General features: G+C 34.0%; 1 protein-coding gene across 4 annotated transcripts; it reads right to left on the minus strand.

Annotated features, from left to right (window-relative positions):
* Positions 1 to 27,289, minus strand: POSH (SH3 domain containing ring finger posh). 4 transcript variants are annotated; one of them, XM_023158473.2, is made up of 10 exons: positions 26,399 to 27,289; positions 25,329 to 25,443; positions 25,003 to 25,238; positions 19,591 to 19,908; positions 19,304 to 19,511; positions 14,471 to 14,628; positions 12,397 to 12,754; positions 8,108 to 8,277; positions 7,484 to 7,606; positions 1 to 2,585 (listed from the first exon to the last, which is right to left on the minus strand). In XM_023158473.2, exons 1-10 carry the CDS (start codon positions 26,827 to 26,829, stop codon positions 2,291 to 2,293), a joined length of 2,412 nt encoding a protein of 803 aa, XP_023014241.2. In that variant the 5' UTR covers positions 26,830 to 27,289; the 3' UTR covers positions 1 to 2,290. The 4 variants fall into 4 exon arrangements, with proteins under 4 accessions (XP_023014241.2, XP_023014243.2, XP_023014240.2 ...); XM_023158475.2 differs by having other exon boundaries at positions 12,604 to 12,754; positions 14,471 to 14,631; XM_023158472.2 differs by having other exon boundaries at positions 14,471 to 14,631.
* Between the last annotated feature and the right edge of the window lie 656 nt (positions 27,290 to 27,945).

Below are 27,945 nucleotides of genomic sequence, written 5' to 3' on the forward strand. Positions count from 1 at the left end.
TCCAATAAAATTAATCTATAATAATATTCAAACAATTGCACAAACTACATTTGTTGTAATAAATAAATCAATTTCCAGTCTTTCATACAGGGTGTTCCTTAATAACAGCCTAATATTTTAGGATATTTTTGTCAACTTCCATATTATCATAGATATTTTTTTGAAACATTCATCTTCTAAACATCAAACGGAACATTTTGGATTGACTCATTTTAGGAGTGATTCGCCACTGTTTTTTTTTCCTCAAAGTGAAAATTATTTCGGAAACTTTCTGAGCAAATAAAATTCAATCATTGCACATTGTTACGAAATGAGATATAAACACTGTCAATATTTATAATCTTTATTACGATTCAAAGTTACAAGAGAGAAAGATTACCCTGATGTGATGCGCAAATTGAAAATGGTCCTGGTGCGTTTTCACTTATAAAGTACAAGTATAATGAATTTCATTAGTTTGGACTTCCATTGTCTGATATTATATAAAATGATTTGAAATCTCTGAAAAACTAAAAAAAAGAAGTACTCTGGTCTACTGCGCCGAAGGGAGGCAAAGACCATAAAAAAAAAAGAAGAAGAACTAAAAATGAACAGCTATTCATTTTTATTCTCTTCTTTAATTTTTAATTCTTTTTTTTAGTTCTTTCAGGGATTTCAAATCATTTTATATAATATCAGACAATGGAAGTCCGAACTAAAGAAATTCATCATGAAACATTGTCAATCACCTTCAAACAAACGTAAAATGTATAAGTACAAATGCACCAGGATAATTTTTTATTTGCGTATCGCAGCAAAGTAAATCACTTTGACCGTGATTCACTTTGCTGCGATAAGCAAACCTTTGATAATGGTTGCCGCAGTAGCAGACGAAACGTCAGGTAAAAAACCTCCAAACCTCTACTAATAAACCTGGAAACATAGGAAAATTTGTTACACCCCGGCCATGAAAGCCTATACACCAATGTGTGGTCTTACCAAGGCCCACTTTAATACTTTTGACGAGTCTGTATTTACAAAATCAGCAGTTACTTTTTTTTAAGAATCTGAGAACTATTAGAGCTTTGTTGATGATGGAGGAAATAAGCAAATTGATGTCTTTGATGTTGGAAACAACCAGGTTGTTGATATTCTGTTAATGTAACATTTCATACTATTTATCGATATTCATAACCATACCATTAAAGCGGCAATGCTGTTTAAATCATTTTGGAGGTTTAAGGCATCACCATAGTAATTTTAGTGAGTCAATGAAGGTCCGCAGCAAATAGGAAAAATTCAGCGCAAGACAAGTTCATGATTTTACGACATTCATGAATATGTTGAAAAGTAGAGAGCCTAAATCGGAACCTGGAGGCTAAAATATTAGAAGTATCAAGAGACATCCTGTATATAGACACGGGAAAATTGCGATTATTTGCATTTTACAAGAACAGCTAAATTAATAAATAAGCATGTATAAAAAACATAGCATAACACAATTTTACATATAATATAGTTATCAATTCTAAGACAATTTGCTCTGTTTTTCTTACCCTAAAGTTCATATTCTTTGAATATAAATTGAGTCAAACTGAACAATTATTTCCTTCCTATCTATTTGGCTTCTGAAGCTACAACATCCTTTTTAGTTTTATATGTTAGATAATTATGAATCACCACCAAAGAAATTCATATTTTCTTCATATGTTGAAGTTGAAGGAAATTTCATTGATGATATATTTGCACAAAACAAAAATGGCACTATGAAAGTGATATATGCCACTAGCTCAAATGTAACTCATTTTTTACAGAACTTGTACAAAGCCACTTTTTTTGATTCAAGAAACTTGAGAAGGCAGTTTTCCAAAATGTTCAAAAAACGATAATTAGAGTATCCATCATCAGATTAGTGACTTCAGTCCTCGATGCCAATTGTGGAACTTTTAATTTAATTACTCTCAAGGTGGATTCATTGAAGTTGTAAGTTACATATTTTCGAAGATATTTTGTTTTTTTTTTCAAAATGACCAATACTTTCATTACATTAACAAATCAACAGTTGCATCTACAATTTTCACGAGCTTCATATTTAAATTGTCAAAAAAAAATTAAATTTGGGCTCTTTATAAAAAAAAACATGAGTTTCATTTCATGGTCACGTAATTTTTATACCATAATTTGGAAACATTGTACTTCATACTCAAAAAAAACAAACATTAACGCTGAATAAACTTTAAAACCGAAAAAATATTGCTCCACTGTTAGCTTTCTTCACAGTACATACGCCTAAGGATTTTTGTAAAGTAAATTAGTAACTTTCAACAAAACTAGCGGGAAACAGTCCCGTCTTGCCTGTCCTCTGCTGTGTGCCCTTATACCACCCGTCTTCTCGCTTCTTGTGCACATATATAATGTCGTTCACCTGCAACTCCAACTCGTATTCGCTGTTTGGGGGGTAAGGGGCGATGCAACGAAACCTTTCTCGGACAGTTTGAACGCCAGTTTTTGTCTTGTTTCCAGCGTCCAAAGAGTTGGATTTTCGGTGACGATGAATGTCAGGGCTGGAACCGGAGCTGCCGGCCGGGTTTTCTGCTGTTCTAGAACTATTTTAGGACAATAAATACTTTGTACGATATAGTACGACCATCTAAAATACTTTGTGTTAACATTTCTGAACATGGCAAGTTATAAACTAAGAGTTTTAATTTTTGAACCATCCATTTTCTCAAATAACATAGGCAACGCCATCTATGGGATCGTTAAAGAACTCAATCCTCGAATTTCATAAACGGGGCTTCCCAAAGCGGTTAGTTTCACTGCAAGGCAAGTGACCGCCTTGGGAGCCGCATTTATCTTTGATATACGAGGATTGAGTTCTGTGTCGATCCCATAGATGGCGCTTTCTTAAGGGGAGATGTCTTCCCCCTCACTTAGGCGTGTCCTTTAAGGACAGTTGAGTCCAACGATGTATTTCAAATTCCACTGTCAAATTTAGCACATTATATAATAAATAAAAGGTAGAGTATCTGCAAACTCAGGACAACATGCGTATTTAACTTATCAAAACACAATCCTTGACAATTTTGATGGACCTTTACACGTTTATGGATAACTGCAAAGGTGTAATCTGTAACTGTATAACAGTACCTCGTTTTACTTTTTTCACAACTTTTTTGTCAGGAGATTTTTCAAAACTGAGTAAAAACGATAGTCGTGACGTCACTAACATTTGACATGAACTTGTACATGGTACAACTAATAGGGAAATTACTATTATCAATAACTTTTTACAAATCCTTGACCTATCTCAAAATAACTTTGTATATAATAAACTCAATAGACTTCTTGACCTGGTATTTTTTAATGGAGAGTGTCATGTGGAGAAATCAATGGATCCTTTCGTAATCGAAGATCAGCATCATCCTGCCTTGGATATACTTGTGTACTTGAGACGAAGGCTAACTACAAAAATAAACTGCACTCCTGTTTCCAGAATAATTATAATTTCAAAAGAGCCAACTATCCACAACTGTATAATCAAATATCTCATATTGACTGGACCTTCTTGGAAATTCTTGATGACTCAGAAGATGCATGCACATATTTCTATGGAAAACTTTATACTGTTTTTGATCGCTGCTGTCCCAAGTATACAGTTGAATCAAAAAATAAATATCCTCCTTGGTATAATAGAAGCATTATTAGAGATTTGCAGGCTAAAAGCAGAATCTGGCGCAAATACAAGCGTGAGTGTCCCATTTGACACTGCACTATCATTTAATAGGCATATCGATAATGTTGTAACCTCCTCCTGTCGTTTGTACGGATTAATTGCACGTAACAGTAGTGATTTCAAAGAAACTTCGACCTTAAGAACTTTATTCTATGCTTTCATAAGATCACAGTTAGAATACGCGTCAGTTGTGTGAAGCCCCTTTTATCAATATCACATTGATAGAATAGAAGCAATTCAACGACGATTTTTAAAGGTGCTAAGCCTAAAAACCGATGGCATTTATCCTCCAATAGGAACAACCCACTCTGAATTGCTACAAAAGCATAACTTTTGCAGTCTCGAAAAAAGGCGTGAATATTATAGTGCTGTACTAACCTATAAAATTATCAAAAGCATAGTTGACTGCCCAACATTACTGGAAAATTTTAATATTTGCATTCCTATAATCTGTTCCAGACACACGAGTACTTTCTATATAAAAACATCTCGCACAAATGTTCTGGAGAATTCTCCGATCCATACCATGTGTAAAGTGACAAATTCTGTTAGCGATAATTTACCTCTCAATGCAGAGAAATTAGAATTCATTCACCATAATGAATATTACCGGGGAGGAAGATTAATCTTCCTCTTGAAGATGGTCACTTGGTGATCGAAACACGTGTCGAAGTGTTAAAAATAACGGTTTTGTGTTGTTATAGAACTCCAATAATATTCATTACTACACCAAAAGTTCCAAACTTGCCCTAAATGCAGTATGAGTACTAATTCATTTTCTGGGTGGTACAATTATTGTGTGATTACCTAAAAATGTTTTTTTTATTCTGGTATTCCACCGGATAAGCGCCAGTTATCCGGTATTCGGCTGAATAGTAAAGGTTACGTTTTCCCCGTGAGTTTACCAATAATTGACTACACTAAACAATAATCAAACTCAACTTTATTTCACTTGTAGTACAACAAAACACTTTGAATTCAACTATTATTCAAATGTCTATTGCTTTATTAGATCGCTCCGCGTACCGCACTGTCACTTAGGCGAGTGGATCGTGTTTATATTTGGCAATCGAAGGCCGCAGAAAATTCATCGGAATTCCATGGAAGCCGGTGGCATTATTCTCACCACATCTAGAACGTCAGCGAATATCGAACATTCGCGCGCTCTTAGCTACGTCACAATTGGTTTATGGCTACCAGTGGCGGCCGGCGTTAGTTTCTTTAGGGCATGATTTACAATAGTATTTAGACAGCCGGATACCGGATATCCGTTTCATCCCGAATTGTAATATATACACAGGAGTAATTAAAATTAACAATTTTTTTAAACTTATTGGAATATTTACCAATATAATGCTCAACAACAAAATATTGTGGATATGGTTTTTACCTTCATCAAGGAGAGACATATGAATCAACTTCGGCAGAATATAAGGATGTTGGGGGAAATACACCTTGTCGAGATAGATAAACTTTATACTTTCCAAGATTAAAAATAGTTTCTTAACCTAGGACCACAACTTGATTAAACAGAAGAATATCATGCGTTATAAATTTAACTCATACTGGGTGTGAATAGAGAAACTTGAATTTTTGCTGAAATTGGGTTTAGCACAACCTTTGACATTGACGTTCCCAGATGAACTATTGTAAGCCTTATCCTCTATACGTGCATGTTAGTGAATATAATCGCACAATTTATTATATGTTAATATTTATTAGTCTGCTTATTGAAGCTGCCCAGTTCTTCAAGCACAGCATTCATGTTCCATTGCCGGCTCGCTTGTCTTCCCTTACCGAGGATACCAAGTACGAGTTGAAAGAAAAATCTATGTTAATCGTCGAAGATTGTTACAAAGTTAAATGGTTCGAGTTTTCTATCGAGCTCAGAGTTATACTTCAAAGACTTGCTTGTTGACCAAGTAGAGAACCACTGACAGGCTTTATGCCAGATCAAAATTTAGCGGTCTGGTTTCTAGAATCAATAAATTTCTTGTTGTTTATATTTACTATTAGCTCTTTGGATTTGTAAGATCAATAAAAAATCTGCAAGCATTGAACAGAAAAAGGGATATTTCCAAAGTTCCAATAATTTGATGTTTTTTTTCATTTTGTAATTGTCCTTAAGATTTAAATTATAGATTTATCAATATAATCTCTATTTATATAATCTCTATGAAAAGTTTTGTCTGTTTTAATGTCAAGTGTTTTTTCAACTCCATATCTCAATAAATATCTATTCTGGTCGATATTTCACATATTGATTTGCAATATTTCGTTCTGAAGATTTTAGCCTAGAAGTGGTCGACCTACTTCTACCTTTGATATTCGAGGATTGAGTTCTGTGTCGATCCCATAGATGGCGCGTTTTCTCAAGGGAAGATCGAGCACCAAGTGATCATCTTCAAAGAGGAAGATTAAATCTTCCTCTTTGAAGATGATTACTTGGTGATCAAAACACTTATCGAGGTGTAAAAAAAAAGATTTGGTGTTGGGAAAAAACTCCAGTAATATTCTCTATGTTGTTGATATTATTCTAATATTGAAAACTACAGATAAAAATTTTATATTTAAATATTACTAGTGTAATCTTACACTAGTAATATTTAAATTTTTCTCTCGGTATGAAATGGCAATGACAAAAGCACATTTTTTCATCATATATGGTTGACCCAAAGGGAGAAATCTCATTATTTAGATTCAACACAGGAAGAGACATCAAAAGCACAGGACTTCGCAAAAGAAAAGTATCCTGAAATTGACATTTTGCCAATAATTATAAAGTTTCAGTTTATTTCATAAAATGATTCATTAATATCGATATATTAATTAATATCAATATATTGAACAATTTAGGACCATCTTATTTTAATCAGTATATTGTCTTTCATCACGATATTCACCACCACTTCACTCGAAATAATAATAACTTATATATTAACAGAACAAAAAACAAAAATACTATGAACTCATTGTTTTTCAAGGGTTTTGATCAGTTCAACAAATTACCTAATGCAATTAAAAATAGCCCATCTCTGAACATGTTCAAAAATGAACTGAAGAAATTTGTTTTAAATGTACAAATATGATATGAATTATGTCTTTGTTACCTGTAGCTGTAATTTGTATAATTCCATTCATCTAATGTTCATTATATATTTCAAATAATTATGTAATTTATATTTCTACATGTTGCATTGAAATTTTTCGAATGTATAATGTTGCTGTTTTTGTAGTAATGTATTTAAAAATATTTTATTGAACTTATGTTTGTCATACATTTAAGTCATGTCTATATGTAACACATACCTTTTTTTTTATTTCTACCATTCTAGTTGATTTGTATATTATTAGGATATTTAAATAAAGATCTATCTATAATCTATAATTAATTTTCAAAGTATTTAGACTTGCAATACTTTGCGTGGTTTGAACCAAATAAACCTAGTTTAAACAAAAAAACCTGTTTTTTTTTATAGAAAACCTTGGTTTTTCCCAACCCTGACATGAGGTAGTGCTACATACCACTGTTCATAGCTAAGCTCTAAAGACGCAGAAAATATTTTCGAAAGTTGAACTGGGGCTAAATTATAAAAACTTCGGAAACATCCCTAATAGTTCTTTCTAACGGTTATTCGCAATAAAATACCCATACTAGGACAGTAAATCTTCCTTATTCCAAGCTAGATCTAAGGTTAAACTACATAAGTAATTTTAGTAAACCGACAAACGAACATAAGCATGCAGACATTTTCGTTAAAAACACACCTGGGATTATGAGTAAGTATTGAGGGACGTTCTTTATGCTTATGACGTTGCGAGGTAGATCCAAACATACGGTGATGATCATTCGGTTGGATCTGAAGCAGTTGACTCGGACAAGATCCAGACCTAGACGTAAACATTCACATAGAAAGTTTGACATGCACAAACCTATCAGTAAATAGTTGGAAAAATGTACTTTGGGCAAAGCAAAATGTATTACATAATCGTTTATGGACTGCGATTTAACGAACCGTTTCAGATATTTCATTTATCAATGAAAATATTTCAAATCACATCAATACAAAATAAAGATTTGAATTTTCAATGAGTAGTCGCCTGGAAAAACTATTTTTTTTTGTAGTTTGAACATTCTAGGCATTCTAACCTACGCCAATCGGGACCAGGCGAAAGGCGAAAACGGCCTTCGTCGACTCCATCGAATTTTGAGCACCACCCACGTTTTATGCCGACTGATAAATTAATCACTCCTGAATCAGAGTAGGAAAACTGAATTCTAACAAACACAAGGCTAATGACTGCATCAGTGAATATTGACCTACTGCAACACCCTGTACACTCTTCCAAAAAAAAAGCATGCAATATAAAAGCAATCCTTGCGATGCCTACCTGACATGTACCGGGTGGATAGCTTGAGTTGGCTTGTTACCAACAATGCCCCCATCTTCAAATACTGGGTTATCCATTGAGTACGTAGTAGGAGGTGGCGATTTGGATCTCTTCATGCTTGTTAACCGCCTCATGAGACTAACGGTGCCTTTCTCCTTGCGGTCCTTTGGCTAATACAAGAATACGTTTTTTTTTGAATAATTTCTTTTTGCATTGATTCACTGATTAACTACGATAAAAAATTATCGACATGCAGATATCCACGTCTAAAGGAAAACATTTTAGATAGAGAAACCAATCTAACTAAAAGAACATTTTTAGAAACGGCCCACATCAATAATGAAGAACACTCTATGAACAAGAAAAATTCTTAAGAATTCGAGCCAAATTTATATATTCCTACTTAAATATGACAAAGATAAGAGAAAATCGCCGTGTATTTTGGAATTTTCCCACATGATACTGTGAAAATTTAACTTATTAAAAAAATTGTTTCATTATCTGTTCCTTTTGTTCCAGTTTATTTATCATTCTCTCGTCAGTAGGTGTTCCATATTTATATCTTTATTTATTTAATAAACTACCAAAAGATATAAGAAACTTAAATACATACAGCCTTGTCTACAAGTTATATGAAGAATATCTGCCTGGAAAACGCTTTTTATAGTATCAAAGAATTCTTATATTTGACTTTAACACCAACTAATATTTTGAATTTACAATCTACATAGAAAGTGATATTTATATTGAAATTGTTCACATCTCATTTCCTTGTCTGGGTTTTTTTCATATATGTGATGTTGATAAAAAAAAAAAAAAAAAAGGAAATTTTGTGTGGTGTTCCACAAGGATCACTTTTGGGACCCATCTTATTCTTATTATATGTCAAAGACATTGCAAATTTGAGCATTTCTGGAAATTTCTTTCTAATGACACGACGATATTGTGGAATAACAGAAACTCAAATGATTTACAGAAGGCAATATCTACTGATATGAAAAAAATCAAGGAATAGTGAGATGCTAATTTGCTATCCTTCAATATCACTAAAACGAACATTTTATCATTTAGATGTGCACTTGATGACCTGTGATAACTCAGTGATCAAGAACGAGACTCAATCTAAATTTCTAGGTATTCACACCGACAACAAGCTCAAATTTATTGAGCATATTGAACAACTTAAAAGTAAAATTTGTTCTGGATGTTATGCAGTGAGAGTAACTTCAGTAAATTTGGGAATCAAACATGCCAGAACGGTGTATTACGCCCTCGTTGAATCCCACCTACGTTATGGAATACCGTTTTGGGGAGTATGCAATTCATCATCAGCACTTCTATCTGTATTAGTACTGCAGAAACGGGCTATCAGGTATATGTGTAAGATTGAACCTCGAAAACGGTTCAAAATAGAAATAGTATTATCTGAACAAAGTTAATCTAAAATTGGATGTAGAGCTCAAAAATGTTGAAATATATAGGGTGTTCCATTTGAAAAAATTGAGTTGTACTCATTTTTTCATGAGATCAAAGTATCTGCATTTTTTGAAGACCCTGTATGAGGCATTTCAAATTTGATCGTTTTAGTGCAAGAGAGTTCAAGATAGATATAGGGAAATAGTATGTGAATTTGTTGACAAAGTGATAATGAATCATAATATGATATTATATACGGGGTGTTCCATTTGAAAAATCAATGAAGCCGCTCCTTTATAGTAGAAGCGACAACGCCGCTTCGTCTGAAATATTTTAGGCGTGTAGGTCGTATTGATTTATGCATACTGTGAAATTTTCAGGTTGATCCGTTAAATACTTTGTCAGAAACGGCTAATTAACGCTCATCATGAAAAGCCCTGTATAAGTATATATATGTTTAGAAGTCTATTATATAAGTGTTGATAATATTTTTAAACAAATCTGTACATAACCATGTGGAGACAAAATTTCGATGTTGAACTATAGTGTATGTTCTAACTTTACTTTTCTGTAGGTGTTTTTATATTTTTATACTAGCATTTATATTTATTTTTCACAAGCTTTGTCTACAAGATTTATTCTTAATGACAATAAAGTATATTATTATTATTATTACACTAATTTTTAAGACTCTAGAAGTATATTTAATAATCTACTAGATCTGCTAAAAAATAAGTGCATGTATATTAGGATAGCGATTTTAATTCATATATTTCATATAACAGCTCTATCTATTTTATTAAAACATTTTATTAAAACAACGATAAAAATAAAATAAAAACAACAATAAAAATTAATTGACGCTCCGGGGCGACTTCATTGATTCCAGTGGCGCATTTGCTTTTTCAGCTGCAGGAAAACCCGGAAAAACCTGCAGCACTACATCATCTGAAGATCTTGATCTAACAATGTCCTCTCTCTTATAAAACAAAGTGTAGGGTGTCTCCAGAGGCTCTAATAAATTCAATGCATCGCCAACTCACTTTTAATCCACTGTATTGCATCAAGTACTACATAACACAGTACTACTTATATGTGAATTGGGCTTGCCCTTGTATATACATAAATTAAATTAAAAATTACATTCGTCTTGAACATATGTTCACATTTTCAGCTGTTAGGCATGTTTATTTTGTTAGTGAGAGACATAAAAGTTAGAAGTGTTTTACATTCGATCAAATGTCGAGGTTTTGCTCACTGTTTTCTTTGATTACCGTGGCGTAGTGCGTCAGGAATTCTTGCCATGTGGTCGTATGGTCAGTAAGGAGTATTGCAAAACAAAGAAATGGTCCGGTATTGTAAAAAAACAATTCATGGCTTTTGCATCACTATAATGCATCTGTCCACTCGTTCTTGCTTGTTTGTAACTTTTTTTATCAAAAACAACACTGCAATAGGGAATATGCATAAAAAATAAAATGGCCTGATTTTCTTTTCCTGAGCTTTTAAGGTCCTAGTATTACACTCAATAAAACATAAATCAAAAAGTGAAAAATTTACGAGCGAAATTCAAATTTGCAAAATGCCCCACCATTGGTCGAAATGACACGTGACGTCATACGGCATGTCCTGTCAGTCACCTGTGATTTATTTTCATACATTCAGGTTGTGTTGGAGAGAAAAATTGGTTGTATTGTTATTGAAGCTTAGTTTTCTAATATTTTAATGTCAAGAAATACTAAGCGTCATCAACAGCAGTGACGGACAACAGTTTTGTGGAAGCACAGTTGAATAATCTTCCAAAAATAGATGCATTCATGATGACCACATATTTTGCGTCAAACCTGGATTTTACATCTGCTGAGGTTAAGTGAGTAAAAGCTGCAAGGTAATTATTGTAAAACATGGTATTTTTATTCTAGTAGATCTGTTTTTATGCATACATGCACTTATAAAATTATTTCCCTCCATATAACCTCAAATGTTGTTTACATTCATTGAATGACATACGTAAATAAGGTTATGAACTTTAAGGTTATGAAACTTTATCTGGTGTACTTTTTATAGTGTTCGGACACATTGGTACCATGCAATATCTATAAAAGGGCTTTTTTTCTTCTTCCATGATTATTACGCGATATTTAAACTAAAACACCCTGTTAACTATCAAACTAACTCTCAATGTAAACAATAAACTGACAGGACGTGCCCTATGACGTCACGCCTCAAGCGCGCGAGAAATAGGAGCGTTTGAACTTGTCAAATTAAACCAATATTTTTGTGAAATAATTTTATGAAAAAATAATCGCTACTCTTACAGCCATGTTTATTTTTTTTCTATATCAAAATGAAGTGAATATTGAATAAAAAAATTGAAAAATTGTCTGCATATTTCCTATTATGCTTTAGCCACCAGATTTGGCCCCTTGCGACTGTTTCCAGTCCCCAAGATTGAAGAGACCCATGAAAGGACAGTGTTTTGCAAAGTTTGGGAGATAAAAACCGAATCACTAAGACTCAAGGACATACAAAAAAGTGCGTATCAGAACTGCTTTGAGGATTGGAAAAAACACCGGCACAAGTGTATTATATCTGTGGGGGGCTACTTTGAAGGGGGAAAAATTGAAATTGATGAATAAATGAATATTTTTACGAGAAAAATAAAAATTCGTCTCGTGTTTTCAACAGATCTCGCATGTATAATTTTTTGACATGTAGTAGCATTTCCAGTATCCAACAACTAATTTCAATTTTAAACTTTATTTGACAGCCCAGTACGTCAATTGCACAAAAAATATTCACACACCAGCATAAACCAACCACCAGAAAAAAATCATCCCGAGTAGCACGACAGCCACAAAAAACACACCCACCTTATCGACAGCCTTAGCAATAGCGGCCTGTCCAGGCATGATAGCGCTGCTACTCCTACCAAGCGGGACAGCGGACGCGTCCTGGTGACCGTGCCAGCTGGAGGAGATAGCATTAGGACTGGTAGCACGAGGAGGTAGCTCGGGAGGGTTAGAGGAAGCAGAACGGGGAGACGACGACACGCTCTTGCCGCTCCTCGTGAAACTTACGGGTAGTTTGGATTCGGCAACGGCGCCCGGCTCTTTGGTAGTCACGTGGCATGAGTTGGAGGAGCCACGAGCAAGGGTGACGTAGTTGCCGGGGAAGACGCCGCATTTCTGGGTACGGTTCGACGTACCTTTGTACCAGCCGTCTTGACATCTGGAAAATAATAATATATTTTGTTTGTGAACAACTCAATAAAGAATACTAAGCAGTTCGTATGATGACACCATTTTTGGACCAAAAGGGTTTGTGGAATCTATACTATGTGTTTGCATATAGTCGTATATCAAATAATATTGCAACATGGGGACTTGCTACTGAAGAGTTTTCACTTCTCAAAAAAGAATAATAAGACTATTATTCAAATCGGAATACAGGGAGTCATATAGGACTGTCTTCATATAACACTCTATTATGCCTTTCCTTTTTTTTTTTTTTGTTATTCTCCCTAATCAGCAAAAATGTTGGGTCTCGGGATTCACAAACATTCAACATGACAAGTGAAACAATAAAATTAGTAAACCACTACTAAGCTCATTGTATCAAAGTATCAGACATGTGCCTCGAGGCTCAGATGTTCTTTAAAACTCGGTAAATCACTCAATTTTATTGGCCAAATCAGATTTCTACGGAGTGAGAGGTGTCTGCCTGGACATGATGAAGTCGTACCTTAACGAAAGATATTAAATTGTTGATCTAGGAAATACCAAAAGTGAAAAAAGAAAAATATTAAGAGGAGTGCCACAAGGGTCAATATTGGGGCCACTTCTGTTTCTAATATATATCAACTACCTCACGTGATGAACTCGTCAGGCATAGAAACTATATTGTATGCAGATGATGCAACCTTGGGCAAAAAAATATATAAAATAGATGATCCTCATATGATCCATACTGACATATTAGAAAAAGCTCGATCATGGTTCACACCAAATGACTTGATTCTCAATGAACAAAAAAACAGAAACTCTAACTTTTGAAACAATTTGCTCAAATCGAGATAACAAAAATTCTACCAAATTTTTGGGAGTACAAATAGATTCCAACCTGAAATGGATAGACCACATAAATAACATGTGTAGTACACTTAGTAAGACGGTTTTTGCTATCAGAAGAATTAAAAAAATTGTAAATCAAAGTGCGGCACTTGCAACATATTATTCTCTTTTTCATTCAGTCCTTAGGTATGGTATAATCAATTGGAATAATGCATCAAAGGTAATAGAATATTCGTCATTCAAAAACCTGCAGTAAGAAGCATAATCTCTGCCAATTATGATGAACAGTGTCGACCAATATTTGTAAAACTTAAAATAATGACCCTATATTCAGTTATTGTCTATGGAAATCTGCTTCTTGTTCTACAAAACTTGTTGAATGAAGTTGCTCACAAAGATATACACCAACATGATACAAGAAATAAATCAAACCTTGTTCCTACAGCTAATAGGTTGAAAACAACAGATAATATAGGAATTAAGCTATACAATGCCTTATCTGCCGAATTTCGTAACTTGCCATTTAGAAGATTCAAAAACTTATTGAAGAAAGTATTAACCAAACATCCTTTAAATGAAATTGATCAATTTTTCGAAGTTATCCAAGAAGAAAGAGACACTTTTGTGGTCACCTCCCGAACTTTTACTCAACTTTGAATATATATAATACGTTAGTTATGAGTTTACAATTTGTAAAAGCTCATGGCTTTACATTTTAGTCAAGTCTTATGAGATTGGAATTTTATCTCGTTAACTTGTATTTTTTTTCTAAATCTAATTTATCTACAAGCACAGCCTTTAGGTAAATGGTTACAACAGTAGACGTATACTTTATAATAAATCATGAAATTTTGAAATATTCAAAACTACTCACATCTCAGTAACCATATAAATGCCGCCTTTCTTCAACTCCAACTCATCTGTTTTCTGAGGCTTGTACGGATAAAGGGCAACATATGTGGCTGGCAGTGGTACTTCGTGAACACCAATAGCATGGACGCTTCTTTTAGTTCTCTCAGTCCCTGCAGATAACTGCTGAAACAGGCAAAACAATTATCAATAATAGAACATTTACAAGTGATAGAACAATCAGATACAAGTGCATCTTTTCCAAGCTATATTTATGATGAAGAATTCAAAAGTTGTTTGAAATTATCTTCTTATATGTTCTTATATTTTTATGACACACTGTACAAAGCAGCGTACTTGTACGTATTCAAACTTATTATATTTCAAACTGTTTTTGTGTTTTAGAGTTAGTTGAAATTAAAGGCTTCGTTTATCATTTTTGTTGTTGTGATTTCCTTCGAATTAAGGACAATATATCACAAACTTCAAATTAGGAGGATAGTTGTAGGCCTTTATTTCCGGCTCTAGGAATAATGACTGTTTATGCCTTAATTATATACCAAAAACTAATATATATTGAAAATAATACTGAATTCTATGAAACTCATGAAGAGATACAAGAATATGATACAAGGTTCAAAACCAGAATAGTTGAACCAATTGATACAGGACTCTATAACAACTTACCATCTCAATTTAGAGATTTATAAAAAAAAAATCAAATCCAAATTGGAATGTATCTTATCTAGTAACTGTATTTACAATTTCCAAGAATTTACTCAGTTGATCGCTGAAAATCGGCATTTGTTCATGGCTAATCACAGTGATCAAATATAATTTCCCATTTTATTGTTACGGTATATGTCCATATATTTATCCATTGTTCATTCATTTGACATTCTATACATTTCACATTATATATTTTTTTACATTTTATACATCATACTTCATATATTTTATACATTTATGTTTTATATATAATTCATACATTTTAAATTTTATATATTCATATTTAGTCATCCCTTAAAATGTATTTTATCTTGTATGTAGATCATATATGTTTTTATTCTTCAATGATAATAATAATAATTTTTATTAGTCTCAAGAAACACAGTTTTTAGACACGTCAATACAATTTCTAAAATAGGTTTGAGAGGGTAAGATTTGTCAATATAGTTTTTAAAAAATGCTTGTAGATAAATTAGATTTACAAAAAAAATACAAGTTAACAAGATAAAAATCCAATCTTATATAACTTGACTAAAATGTAAAGCCATGAGCTTTTACAAATTGTAAACACAAAGCTAACGTATTATATATATTCAAAGTTGAGTAAAAGTTCGGGAGGTGACCACAAAAGTGTCTCTTTCTTCTTGGATAACTTCGAAAAATTGATCAATTTCATTTAAAGGATGTTTGGTTAATACTTTCTTCAATAAGTTTTTGAATCTTCTAAATGGCAAGTTACGAAATTCGACAGATAAGACATTGTATAGCTTAATTCCTATATTATCTGTTCTTTTCAATATCAATATCCCATATGACAATAATTGTCAACCTCGATTATATTCCCAGGACTACAAATTATTCTATCATCTATCTTTAGTTATTTAGGTTAAGGTTTGGACGTGTCTATAAAATGTAAAATTTTCTTGAGACAAATATGCTGTCTTAATAAGACAGCAATAACTAATACGGTTTGTCAATAAACACAACATGAATAGTTCATATATTCAAGGCAATTACTCAAGAAAACTGAGAAATACAACTTTCTACGTTTTCATACCATTTGTATTTGTAACTAACGTTACTGCAGTTTCGTCCTACAAGAACATTTTCAAAGTAATACAATAAACTGAATATAAAAATTAAATATTACATTTTCCACTTTTTATTGAACTCGACTATGTATGCATATGTAACAGTAACTTGAAAACGATTCATTACTCCGCTGCTCAAGGAAATAGACTACAATATAAAAGTGTTTTTAACTTTATGTTGATGTTAATTAATATTGCATTTATTATATTTCATTTCTGAAAACTTCCTGCCAATATTTTATTTTTATGACAATGAACATATATTTCTCCCTATAATTTCCTCCTGATTTCCTCCTTTTCAAAACTCTTTGAGAAAATAATAGGTAATAGAATTTTGATGTATATTGAACAAAATGACCTATTCTGCAATAATCAACATGGTTTTAGAAAGAGTAAATCAATTGAATCTGCATCTTACCAACTATTGAACTATATTTATGCACAAGTGGATAATAATAACCTCATTTTTTCACTTTTTTTAGATCTATCAAAAGCATTCGATACTGTTTCTTCCAAATTTCTTTTGAAAAAATTACTAGTAATGGGCTTTCCCAATAATGTGTTGTGTTGGATAGAATCATACATGGAAAACCGTAGTTTGGTGGTTAAATGTAATGGAATCACATCAGTTTCTTATGTTATGATGTGAAACTAGGTGTTCCACAAGGATATGTTCTGGGTGCATTGTTATTCTTGACTTTTATCATTGACTTGCCTGAATTCATATCAGATTGTCACATAACTATGTATGCTGACGATACTACAGTCACTGTTTCTGGAAAAAACGAGAATGAATTATCAACGAAAATTAATTTAGTTATTGACGAATTCACTAGTTGGTGTGAACGTAACAAACTGATTTTAAATAAATCTACGTCAGTGCTGATGAAAACATTAGTTAGGAGGGATTTCTGTTGTAATTTAGTCACTTTGAATGACATAAAAACATCGAAAGAAGTTGATTTTCTTGGAACTATTTTAGATGAGAATCTCACCTGGAGAAGTCACATACAAAAAGTGTGCGGTAAACTCAATTCAGCTTATTATTCGATCAAACAGTTGAAACATTGTTTAGATATGTTTAGTTTACTAAATCTTTACTTTGCGAATGCATACTCCCACATCAGTTTCAACATAATGGCTTGGGGATGTGCGAAGGAATTTTCTAGAGTTTTTATCTCTCAGATGACTGATAAGATTGATATTCAACCTGGGGTACCAAAAAAGTTGTAGATCTATTTTCAAAAGAGAACGCTTGTTGACTGCACCCGCAATATATATAATGAAATGTGTCATTTTTGTGCACAGGAACCTTGACTTGTACATAACGAACTTGAGCAATCACAGTTGTGATGCAGTACAAATACAGGCATCAAATTTACCTAAAGTACCTGAAATATCTGAGTTGAGACGCTCTGACCGTATAAAGAGGCAGACGACAGGATGACAAGTTCAGTTTGAGGAGTGCCTAGAAAATGACTGTTGAAAGCTGGTAGTACTGCAAATACAGGCATCAAATTTACATAAAGTACCTGAAATACCTGAGTTGAGACGCTCTGACCGTATAAAGAGGCAGACGACAGGATGACAAGTTCAGTTTGAGGAGTGCCTAGAAGATGACAGTACTACCAGCTGTTGAAAGCTGGTAGTACTGCAATAGGTAGTACTGCATCAGTACAAATACAGGCATCAAATTTACATAAAGTACCTGAAATACCTGAGTTGAGACGCTCTGACCGTATAAAGAGGCAGACGACAGGATGACAAGTTCAGTTTGAGGAGTGCCTAGAAGATGACAGTACTACCAGCTGTTGAAAGCTGCAAATACAGGCATCAAATTTACATAAAGTACCTGAAATACCTGAGTTGAGACGCTCTGACCGTATAAAGAGGCAGACGACAGGATGACAAGTTCAGTTTGAGGAGTGCCTAGAAGATGACAGTACTACCAGCTGTTGAAAGCTGGTAGTACTGCAAATACAGGCATCAAATTTACATAAAGTACCTGAAATACCTGAGTTGAGATGCTCTGACCGCATAAAGAGGCAGACTACAGGATGACAAGTTCAGTTTGAGAAGTGCCTAGAAGATGACAGTACTACCAGCTTTCGACAGCTGGTAGTACTGCATCAGTACAAATACAGGCATCAAATTTACCCAAAGTACCTGAAATACCTGAGTTGAGACGCTCTGACCGTATAAAGAGGCAGATGACAGGATGACAAGTTCAGTTTGAGGAGTGCCTAGAAGATGACAGTACTACCAGCTGTCGAAAGCTGGTAGTACTGCAATAGGTAGTACTGCATCAGTACAAATACAGGCATCAAATTTACATAAAGTACCTGAAACACCTGAGTTGAGACGCTCTAACTGTATAAAGAGGCGGATGACAAGTTCAGTTTGAGGAGTGCCTAGAAGATGACAGTACTACCAGCTGTCGAAAGCTGGTAGTACTGCAATAGGTAGTACTGCAATAGGTAGTACTGCATCAGTACAAATACAGGCATCAAATTTACATAAAGTACCTGAAACACCTGAGTTGAGACGCTCTAACTGTATAAAGAGGCGGATGACAAGTTCAGTTTGAGGAGTGCCTAGAAGATGACAGTACTACCAGCTGTCGAAAGCTGGTAGTACTGCAATAGGTAGTACTGCATCAGTACAAATACAGGCATCAAATTTACATAAAGTACCTGAAACACCTGAGTTGAGACGCTCTAACTGTATAAAGAGGCGGATGACAAGTTCAGTTTGAGGAGTGCCTAGAAGATGACAGTACTACCAGCTGTCGAAAGCGCTCGCAGATAATTAATAGAAGATATAAAGCTTCAAATCCTTTTTGTAAAATTTAATATTGAAAAAAGTATATGAAATTGTATTATTTATATAAATTTTGTTGATTATATTATATTTTAAGTTAGTTAACCTGTATATTAGAGAATCTTAATTCAACAAATAAATTCAAAAATAAAAAAATAAAATATACGCTATGTATCACAAATGCTGAATAAATATTATTATTATAAGTTGATATATACCTGTCCTTCACTAGCCAATATTTCTGCAGAGTGCCTGTTGTGACCAACAGAGACAGCGTGATGGGGCGTCGTCAAACTGGTGAAACTATGCCTTTTCTCTTTGCTGTGTTGATGAGTGGAAACGTGAACAGCATCAGTCAAACGGGTATTTTGGGGATGCTGCGTACGTTGACCCGTTGATATTTTGGAACTCAAAATATCACCTCTCCTAAGAGACGCAAAATAAAATGTTACTTCTTACGAGCCGGACTGGAGTCCGAATCATACGACAATCTACGTTCACTTACGCTGCTGTATTTTTTGGCGGCAGTGGCTGATTCCTCGGTGGCGGCGAGGCAGGAGAAGAGGGGGCAGTACTCGAACTCGAAGAATTATTACTAGAAGAAACGTTTGGAGTGTTGGTAGAAGAGCTACCTGAGCTGACTGTTGAACTGGAATCGGAAGTCACCATGGGCCCTTGCGGAGCCAGGGGCCTCGCGTGTGGGGACCCCACTTGGCACAACTGCTGTGGTACTATATTCCTCGTGTGATCTGTTGGGATGAGAGGAGCGCTATCCTCAGCGGTGGGAGTAGGTGGGGCTAAGCGAGAAGGACCAGGTTGTGCACTGAAAAAATAGAGAAATGGAATAGTAAAAGTTTATTTAGTTTTCCGACATACAGGGGTGCGCAAAAGTCCAGAATAAAATGAATATCTTTTTAACCAGTATTTTAGGAAAAAAACGCTGAAACACGTCAGTTGATTTCACGTTGTACGCATTTTTTGGCAATAAAATGAAATTTTTTTTTCAACCCCTTAGCTGCAACCCTCCCCAATTTTTTTTTTAAATGCAAACCTATGTCATGTATGGGCTCATTGAAAAGCTCGTAAAAAATGGATTCTGACCATACCTTTTATTTTTTTTTTGTGGTTACAACGGAATGAGCAGAAACTCTTTTGAATAGTTACAAATACCTAACTTAGTGCTATCTACACGTGAGTTAACTTCACAGATGCTGAAATTGGCCTCCACCCTCTACTTGGCAGGCTCCTAGGCAATGGTAAAACCCATCTACGGAATTCCGAATGGCCTCAGCCGGTATGTTATGTGATTCCACTTCAATTCTGCTTTTTAGATCTTCAATATTAACAGGCCTATTTTGATAAACCTTGTCTTTCACATATCCCCAATAAAAATAATCTAATGGCGTTAAGTCTGGGGATCTTGGCGGCCATTCAATTGTACCACGTCGTTCAATCCAGCGTCCTGCAAATATGTCATCGAGATATTCTCTGACATTAATACCAAAATGTGGGGGAGCGCCGTCCTGTTGGAACCAAAGTGTTTCAGTGGGGATCTGCTTCATTGGGAAACATAACAGCTAAAGCAGGGACTAATTCAAAGCATAGAAAGTCAAAGAAGCGTGCAGCTGTAAGGTTTCCCTCAAAAAAGTATGGCCCTAATATTCTGTTGTTGATGATACCTGCCCATACATTTACTTTCTGAGGTCGCTGCGTACGAGCTTCACATATCCAGTGTGGGTTTTCCTGACTCCAGAATCGATAGTTGTGCCTGTTAACTACTCCACGTAAATAAAAAGTAGCTTCGTCCAAAAAGAGTATGTTGAGTGGAAACCCATTATTCTAGTCACATCGCCTCATTATTTCCTCACAAAATTGCAAACGCCTGTCATAGTCATCTTCCACGAGCTCTTGGACAAACCTCCCAATCGTACGTCTAGAAGCAGGATTGTTTTGGGCTAATGAAACCGTTGACAAATGTGGATCTTCCTGCAGAGATACGGCAATGTCCAATTTTTGATTTTCGTCTAAAACATGTGGCCGGCCACTTCTGGGCAAGTCCTTCACTGTTCCATGTTCTTCAAATTTGTGTAAGATCTTACTCACAGTAGCCTGGGAAATGTGATTTTCCGGATATTCTGCATTAAATAAAGTACACACCTCACTTTGACTCCGCATTCTAACCCCACATCTCGACAATATCAAGATTTCGATACGCTGCCTCTCTGACAATACCATTTTTGTTTAGCAAACTAATAGTTCTTATCGATGAAAATATTGTTTTATAAAGGTTTAAACCATTTTAATAAGCTGCCAAGAGACATAAAACAAAGCGGAAGTATTTATATATTTAAATCTAAACTAATCTACTATATTAAAACAAACACAATTTTGTAGGAAAAGACTCGATGATGCAGAACATCAGTAGTCTTAACCTTAACATTTATTATCATGTATCAGTATGTTTTAAATTGTTAGTATAGTCTTATCTAAGTTAGTTAACTTTGAATTTTATTTCCTTTTCTATTTTATTTCTCAACATTGTTAGGTTACAGTCATATGTATGACTCTAGTTATTAGTTATTATTATTGTTGTTTAAGGACATATTATTATTGTTTACTGATTTATTATTATTATTGTACATTATTATTATTATTATTATTGTATGTATATTAGGATTTCCTAAATAAACGTATTCATTCATTCATTCATCAGGGCATTCATTTTGGTACAAAAAATGCAACAACCTTTTTCTCTTTTTGAGGTACACTGGTCAACTATTGCTTGGGATGGAACTAATTTTATGTGTAAGTTTTTGGTGAAAAAAAAATCTATAGAATGTTGATGCTACATTACGTTATCAGTTTTACACATAAATCAATAAAATTTGTTGTGGTACCTGGCCCGGTTGGTCTGTTCTTAAAATTTGTAAACTTTTAGAAAGTAGGTACTGGTGATCCTTAGCAATTGTTGAGCAATGTACATCATCACCACTTATTTGTTTTTTGCAACGTTTATTCACTCGTAGATAGCACTAAGTAGGTATTTCTAACACTATAACTATATGACTAAAAAGATTAAAAAAAAAACTATATTTCTTCACTAGAATTTCGAAACACCTTTCTACAAATGCGAAAATAACCGTATATAATACAATAATACAGCCCCATTTTGATTATTGCAGTACGCTGTTATACAGTTTTGACCAAAATAAAATTATGTCTCTGCAAAAGTTACAGAACAGAGGAATGAGGGTGGTTCTTGGATGTAATCGTTATGCAAGTATATGCTTTATGCTCAGTGCATTACAGTGGATGTCTATTCGTGAAAGATATTACAGGTCAGCAATGATATTTATTTTTAAGATAACCAATCATATGCTACCTTCTTATTTCGAAGAATTTATCATTTATAGAAATTCCACTCACAATTACACTACTAGACAAAATGACAATTTTCACCTGCCACGATATAGTTTATCAAACTCCATGAAAATTTCATTATATAAAGGCCTCATTGAATATAACAAACTTCCCCAAAATGTGAAGAATAATAAAAACCTGTTTCAATTCAAAAAAGATTTGACTGATTATATGAAAGGTATCACAATAGAATAGATAGTAAGTGACTCGGTATATATTATGTATTTATGTGTACCTATATGTATATATGTATTATATCCTTACTATGTGTGTCTATATAACATGAAATATTATGTATATTATGTTTGTGTATTAGGATCTTCCTACCAATAAATCATTCATTCATTCATTCATTCACTAAGTAGGTATTTCTAACTTTTTTGGTTTTAAAAGAGTTATATCTCATTTCGTGGTAACCGCATGAGTAAAAAAAATAAAGGGTATGGTCAGATTCCAGTTTTTACGAGTTTTTCAATGAGCCCATACACGACATAGGTTTGCATTTGAAAAAAAAAAGTTGGGGAGGGTTGCAGCTAAGGGGTTGAAAAAAAATATTTCATTTTATTGCCAAAAAATGCGTACAACGTGAAATCAACTGACGTGTTTCAGCGTTTTTTCCCTAAAATACTGGTTAAAAAGATATTAATTTTATTCCGGACTTTTGCGCACCCCTGTATAACTTGGTGAGTTCTTATAACTATCAACATTGATGTACCAATATGTAAAGATAGACATATACTTTGTTGTCCAAGAAAATACAATCTTATTGACAAAGTTTCTGGTATGTAGAGCACTTCAAGGAATAAAAGAAAAACAATTCAAAAACACAAATACCCAGAAACACAATTTGAGCAAAACTAAGTTCACATATCTAACAGATAAAATATAACAATAAAAAACAAAATTGAACAAAGTTTGTATATAATCTACGAATTACGATTTCAACTGCTGGTCCATCCGCCTTACTCACCAGATCTAGCCCCAAGCGACTTCTTTTTGTTCCTCATCTAAAAATTCCGTTCGGAGGACAGATATTTTCGTCAACCTAATTTCATTAAAATCGGAGAAAACACTTTTGAGTTGCTAATAAAAGAAATGAAGCAAGCTGGGGAGTGGGGAAACCCACTGTTCGACCAGGTGTCCAGTTGGGTCAACCCTACGGCCAAAAGCCTGAAACATGTGTTTATGGTTTGCCCTTTTCTTGGTGCTATGTCCGATAAAATCATTTCTTGGATTTTTATATTTGCACTTGATATCTTTCATATTTTTGTTTATATGTACATGTGAATTGTGTATCTATGTATTCAAAAAATCTTATTTGAAACAAACTGACAAGATCATGTCTACTCAACTCGCCCATAAAACTACATTATTTTAACAAAGACATCTTTATCTTGGACCTAAATTATTGAAAACTCATCCAAAAAATTATTACGCCATCAAAAAAGTTTTCCAAGTAAACATTTTATGTTACCTATTTAACAAATGTTGTTTTACCTTTTTGCTATAGTTTAAGACTCCTCCCGCTCAACTTTTGAAAGGAACGAAATATCAAAATAAGAATGTTATATCAAAAATAATATATAGTGAACGCATAAGAAATAAAAAAAATTAACATATTTTTTCAAATTTTTTCAACACACTCTGTACTTGACCTTGACACAATACAAACGAATCTATTATAATCACACAGTGTATCAACAATGAATCAAATCTGCAACAGATGTTAATCAATCTATTAATAAACCAAAACAATTTAAACAATGAGAAGATAATAATGTTTCACTCCCTTCGATAGTGGGGCCTCATAGGATAATATTTCAACTTGAACAATTTGTGAGGATCATTCTGGTTGCTTTTCAAGTGAGAGCAATAATCAAAATTGAATTTTTATCACCAACTATGTTTATTTTTCAAGACTAATATAAGCCAAAATCTTGGCTATCTGAACTATTTATATAAACCTACCTGAAAAAATAAATAATTTTGCTATTTTGACATTCAACTCCACATTACACCCAAAATTATGATGATAATTATTATGAATGATAACATCAGAAAACAGATGCATTTCCATAGGAGTTTGCATCCCAAATCGTTCGTTCCACAGCGATACTTTCTCCGACGACAGGAAGGTTTTGGACATTTAAACTTGGAATGTCTGCAAAGCAGAATGATAATGGATGGAGCATGTGAAGTCATCAGGAGTTCGAATCCCCGCCACCATAGGAGAGCTGGAATAGGAGTATTTCACTTTGAGGCAGCTGCCCCAGCGAGTTGGAACTAGTTCATGTGCCAAGATTACTTCACTTCTGAGGAAACACAGGAATGAGCCATGCATGGGGGTCTTCTTAAACAACAATGAATACTTTGGCTCATCAAAGCACCGGACCTTTGCTTTCCAAGTAAAGTGGGCCGAGGTCGGAAGTTGAAATTGTTTATTGAAATAGTAAACCTAAATCATAAATTATAAAATAAAATGAAACTCAATACTCACTTTGAAGACAGCTTCATCAAAGATCTTGCCAAACTATTCAACTCGACAAAGGCGAGAGGAAAAATTCCAATGCGGCCTTCTAACTTGCCTTCAGCCCAATTCTCATCGACTCTTCTGATAACGTTTATGATATCCCCCTTACTGAAAGCCAAGCAACCTTCTTCTTCATCATTGGTCATACGAAAATCATATAATGCCTTACACTGGGGTATATGACTGGGGACTGGAGTTATGATCTACCAAAAAAAAACACAGATCAAAATAAATTGTCTCAGATACTATTTCGAAAGACAGACGTATTATTGAAAAGTATGACAGAAATTTACCTGTACATAGCTTAATGGAAAAACTCCTTGTTTTCCACCACATTCTCCTTGGTACCAGTGGCTATCGATTCTCTTTCTTAAAATAATGAGGTCACCCCGTTTAAAGCTCAATTCCCTAAAGAAAATTAAAATCAATTCAAAAGGACCAAAAACTAAAGTAACACAGCGTTAAACTGTTAAATATTGAGGTTACAAACAATTAAGTATTCAGTAGTATGATACGACTTTGTTTTCAGTGTCTCAACACCATATTTTGTGGAGGAACACTAACGAGATAAAACCATATTTTTATTGAAGTTCTTGACAGACTGTATAGGATTCAATTCAAGGGTTAGAGTTCAAATATTGTAGTCAACGAACTGAAATAACTTACTGAAGCCGATCTAACAAAAATAGTGCCAGTTATTCTGTAGTGTTTGATAGATCAGGAGTATATGGGCCAAACGTTGAGAACCTCTTCCAAAAGAACTAAAGAACATAGTAATAGTTTCTCGAATTTGAAGACCAATTCCACATCCACAAACCATCTTTTGACAGAAGCACGAGTTCAACTAAGATTATGAAGCAAAACATTTCAACAAGAAAGGTTTGAAACTCAATTTACTGGGAGAACTTAGAAATTAATAGATTCAAGAAGTCTGAAACTTTGCTTAATGACCAAATAGAATTGAATTTCTCTCATCTTCTGAATCATAATGTGGAAATTGGTTTATTACATGATCATTTAATTAATTAGTAAGAATTTTTTTCGTGATATTGAAGTTTTTAATTAGTTTTCACGTAGACTCAGGTAAAATCACTAATCATTACTCAAGTCACATTATGATTCAAATTGTTATTATATAAAGCACAAATTGTAATTGATTTATTACAAGTTCATTCAATGAGTCAAATACCCTGCTGATGTCGCAAAATATTCCAACAGGATAACAATTTGCCTGCCTCCAGAAAGTCATGGTCCAAGTATTATCTGATGAAGTGTCTAATTTTGATGTACCGAAGGTTCAAGATGTGCACGTTTCTAGTAAAATAAAATTGGATGTTCAGATTTTAATTAATTTCCAACTTACCCAGTATAATCGTACATGGCCATGGCATGGGGTTGATGGGGAACCAAGTGCAATGCTTGTTGCTTATTCGTGTTAATTCTATGGTCAGGTGTGCCATGAGACTGATGAATAGGGGTTGTTTGTAGAGCAGGAGTTACTAACATATGATTTGGACTCCTTGTTGTTCGATGGATTCTTTTGGGAATGGAATTACCTGCATTCCTCATACCTTCCAAAATCCTCATAAGAAGTACATTTGGTGGCAGCTCCTCCACTTTGATTTGAACTAAAACTCGACATTCTGGACACCTGAGCTCTTTGTGCTTGTGAACTATTTCTTCTAGGCATTTCTTGCAAAATGTGTGCTGGCAGGGTAATACTTTACTTGAAGTGTCTAATCTTTCTAAGCACACAGAACACTCTAATAAATCGTTTAAAGTCCCTTCATCCATGCTAAGTAATAACTATTGAAAATGTTTTATCACGAATCAATTTTCCACAACAGCAAAAATATTCAATATCCCTTAGAATACCAATCATAACCACTTCGGACTGTTTATGGAATCATTCGAATAAAATTTATGCATATTAATTACCATTTCCGGTTACAAAATGTATCAGTCATCGCATTTGGGTGCGGTGACAGGAACTAGCTTCATTGAAGTTCACAACACAGTCGAAACACAAGCAAAGACAAGTACAATATGCAGGGAAATCATTTTTTCCACTAAACTTGGGAATTCATATGAAGTTGAAAGAAACCCGTTTCTAACCATTTCCTGTGCGATAGATTACGTTTCAAATTTCCATATATTATAACAGATAAAAAAATTCATCAAAAGATTGCACGATTGCATCCGTTCCATTCTCAATAAATTTACCCTTTTCAGCTTGTGCTTTTTTAGTAAAATGAGTCATCCTGCTGGAACAGCGTTGCCATGTTTCCGTATTTCCATTATTTCCAAGAACAGAGCCACAGTATACTTTGGGCACAGAATCCTTGAGCGAATATTCAGTATGGGCAATATAGGTATCCGATTTCGTTATGACTTTGAAAAAAGAAAATAGTACTCAGTGTAATGAGAATATGAACAAAGAAAACAAAATTCCCATAAATTCCTGTGTCCTGCCGTGGATGACAGACATCAAATTCAAGGCCGACCTAGATGGATAGAATATCCCTGGTGTGGTCCCTTGGCTCCCTTCCCCATGTAAAATATTTGGTCCGAAACTCTCAACCTACGGCACTCTTGATAACGAAATGAAAAAAAAATCAATATGTTTCAGCATTCAATTCACAGAGGCGTTAGAGGCTTGACAATGTCCAGTTGGCACTTTAAATTTTCGAAGTTGTTTCCATTTTTGAATAAATTTATATCAAGTGAAAAATTACGATTCTCGCTCCATCAACCAACATGTTGGGAGAAATGCGAGAAATGAGATTGACCCAACAAAGTATCTGAATTGTAGTCAAACAGAAACAAATTCGCTCCCATCATAAGACAGTAGTACATACATGAAAAGAAAGACTGAGAAAGAAAAGTTAAGAAATTTTTATTGTAAACAAT

Source organism: Leptinotarsa decemlineata, unplaced genomic scaffold, assembly GCF_025532065.1.
Source record: "Leptinotarsa decemlineata unplaced genomic scaffold, Ldec_3_MD MMD2_tig00026336_RagTag_RagTag, whole genome shotgun sequence".
Classification (NCBI taxonomy): Eukaryota; Metazoa; Arthropoda; class Insecta; order Coleoptera; family Chrysomelidae; genus Leptinotarsa; species Leptinotarsa decemlineata.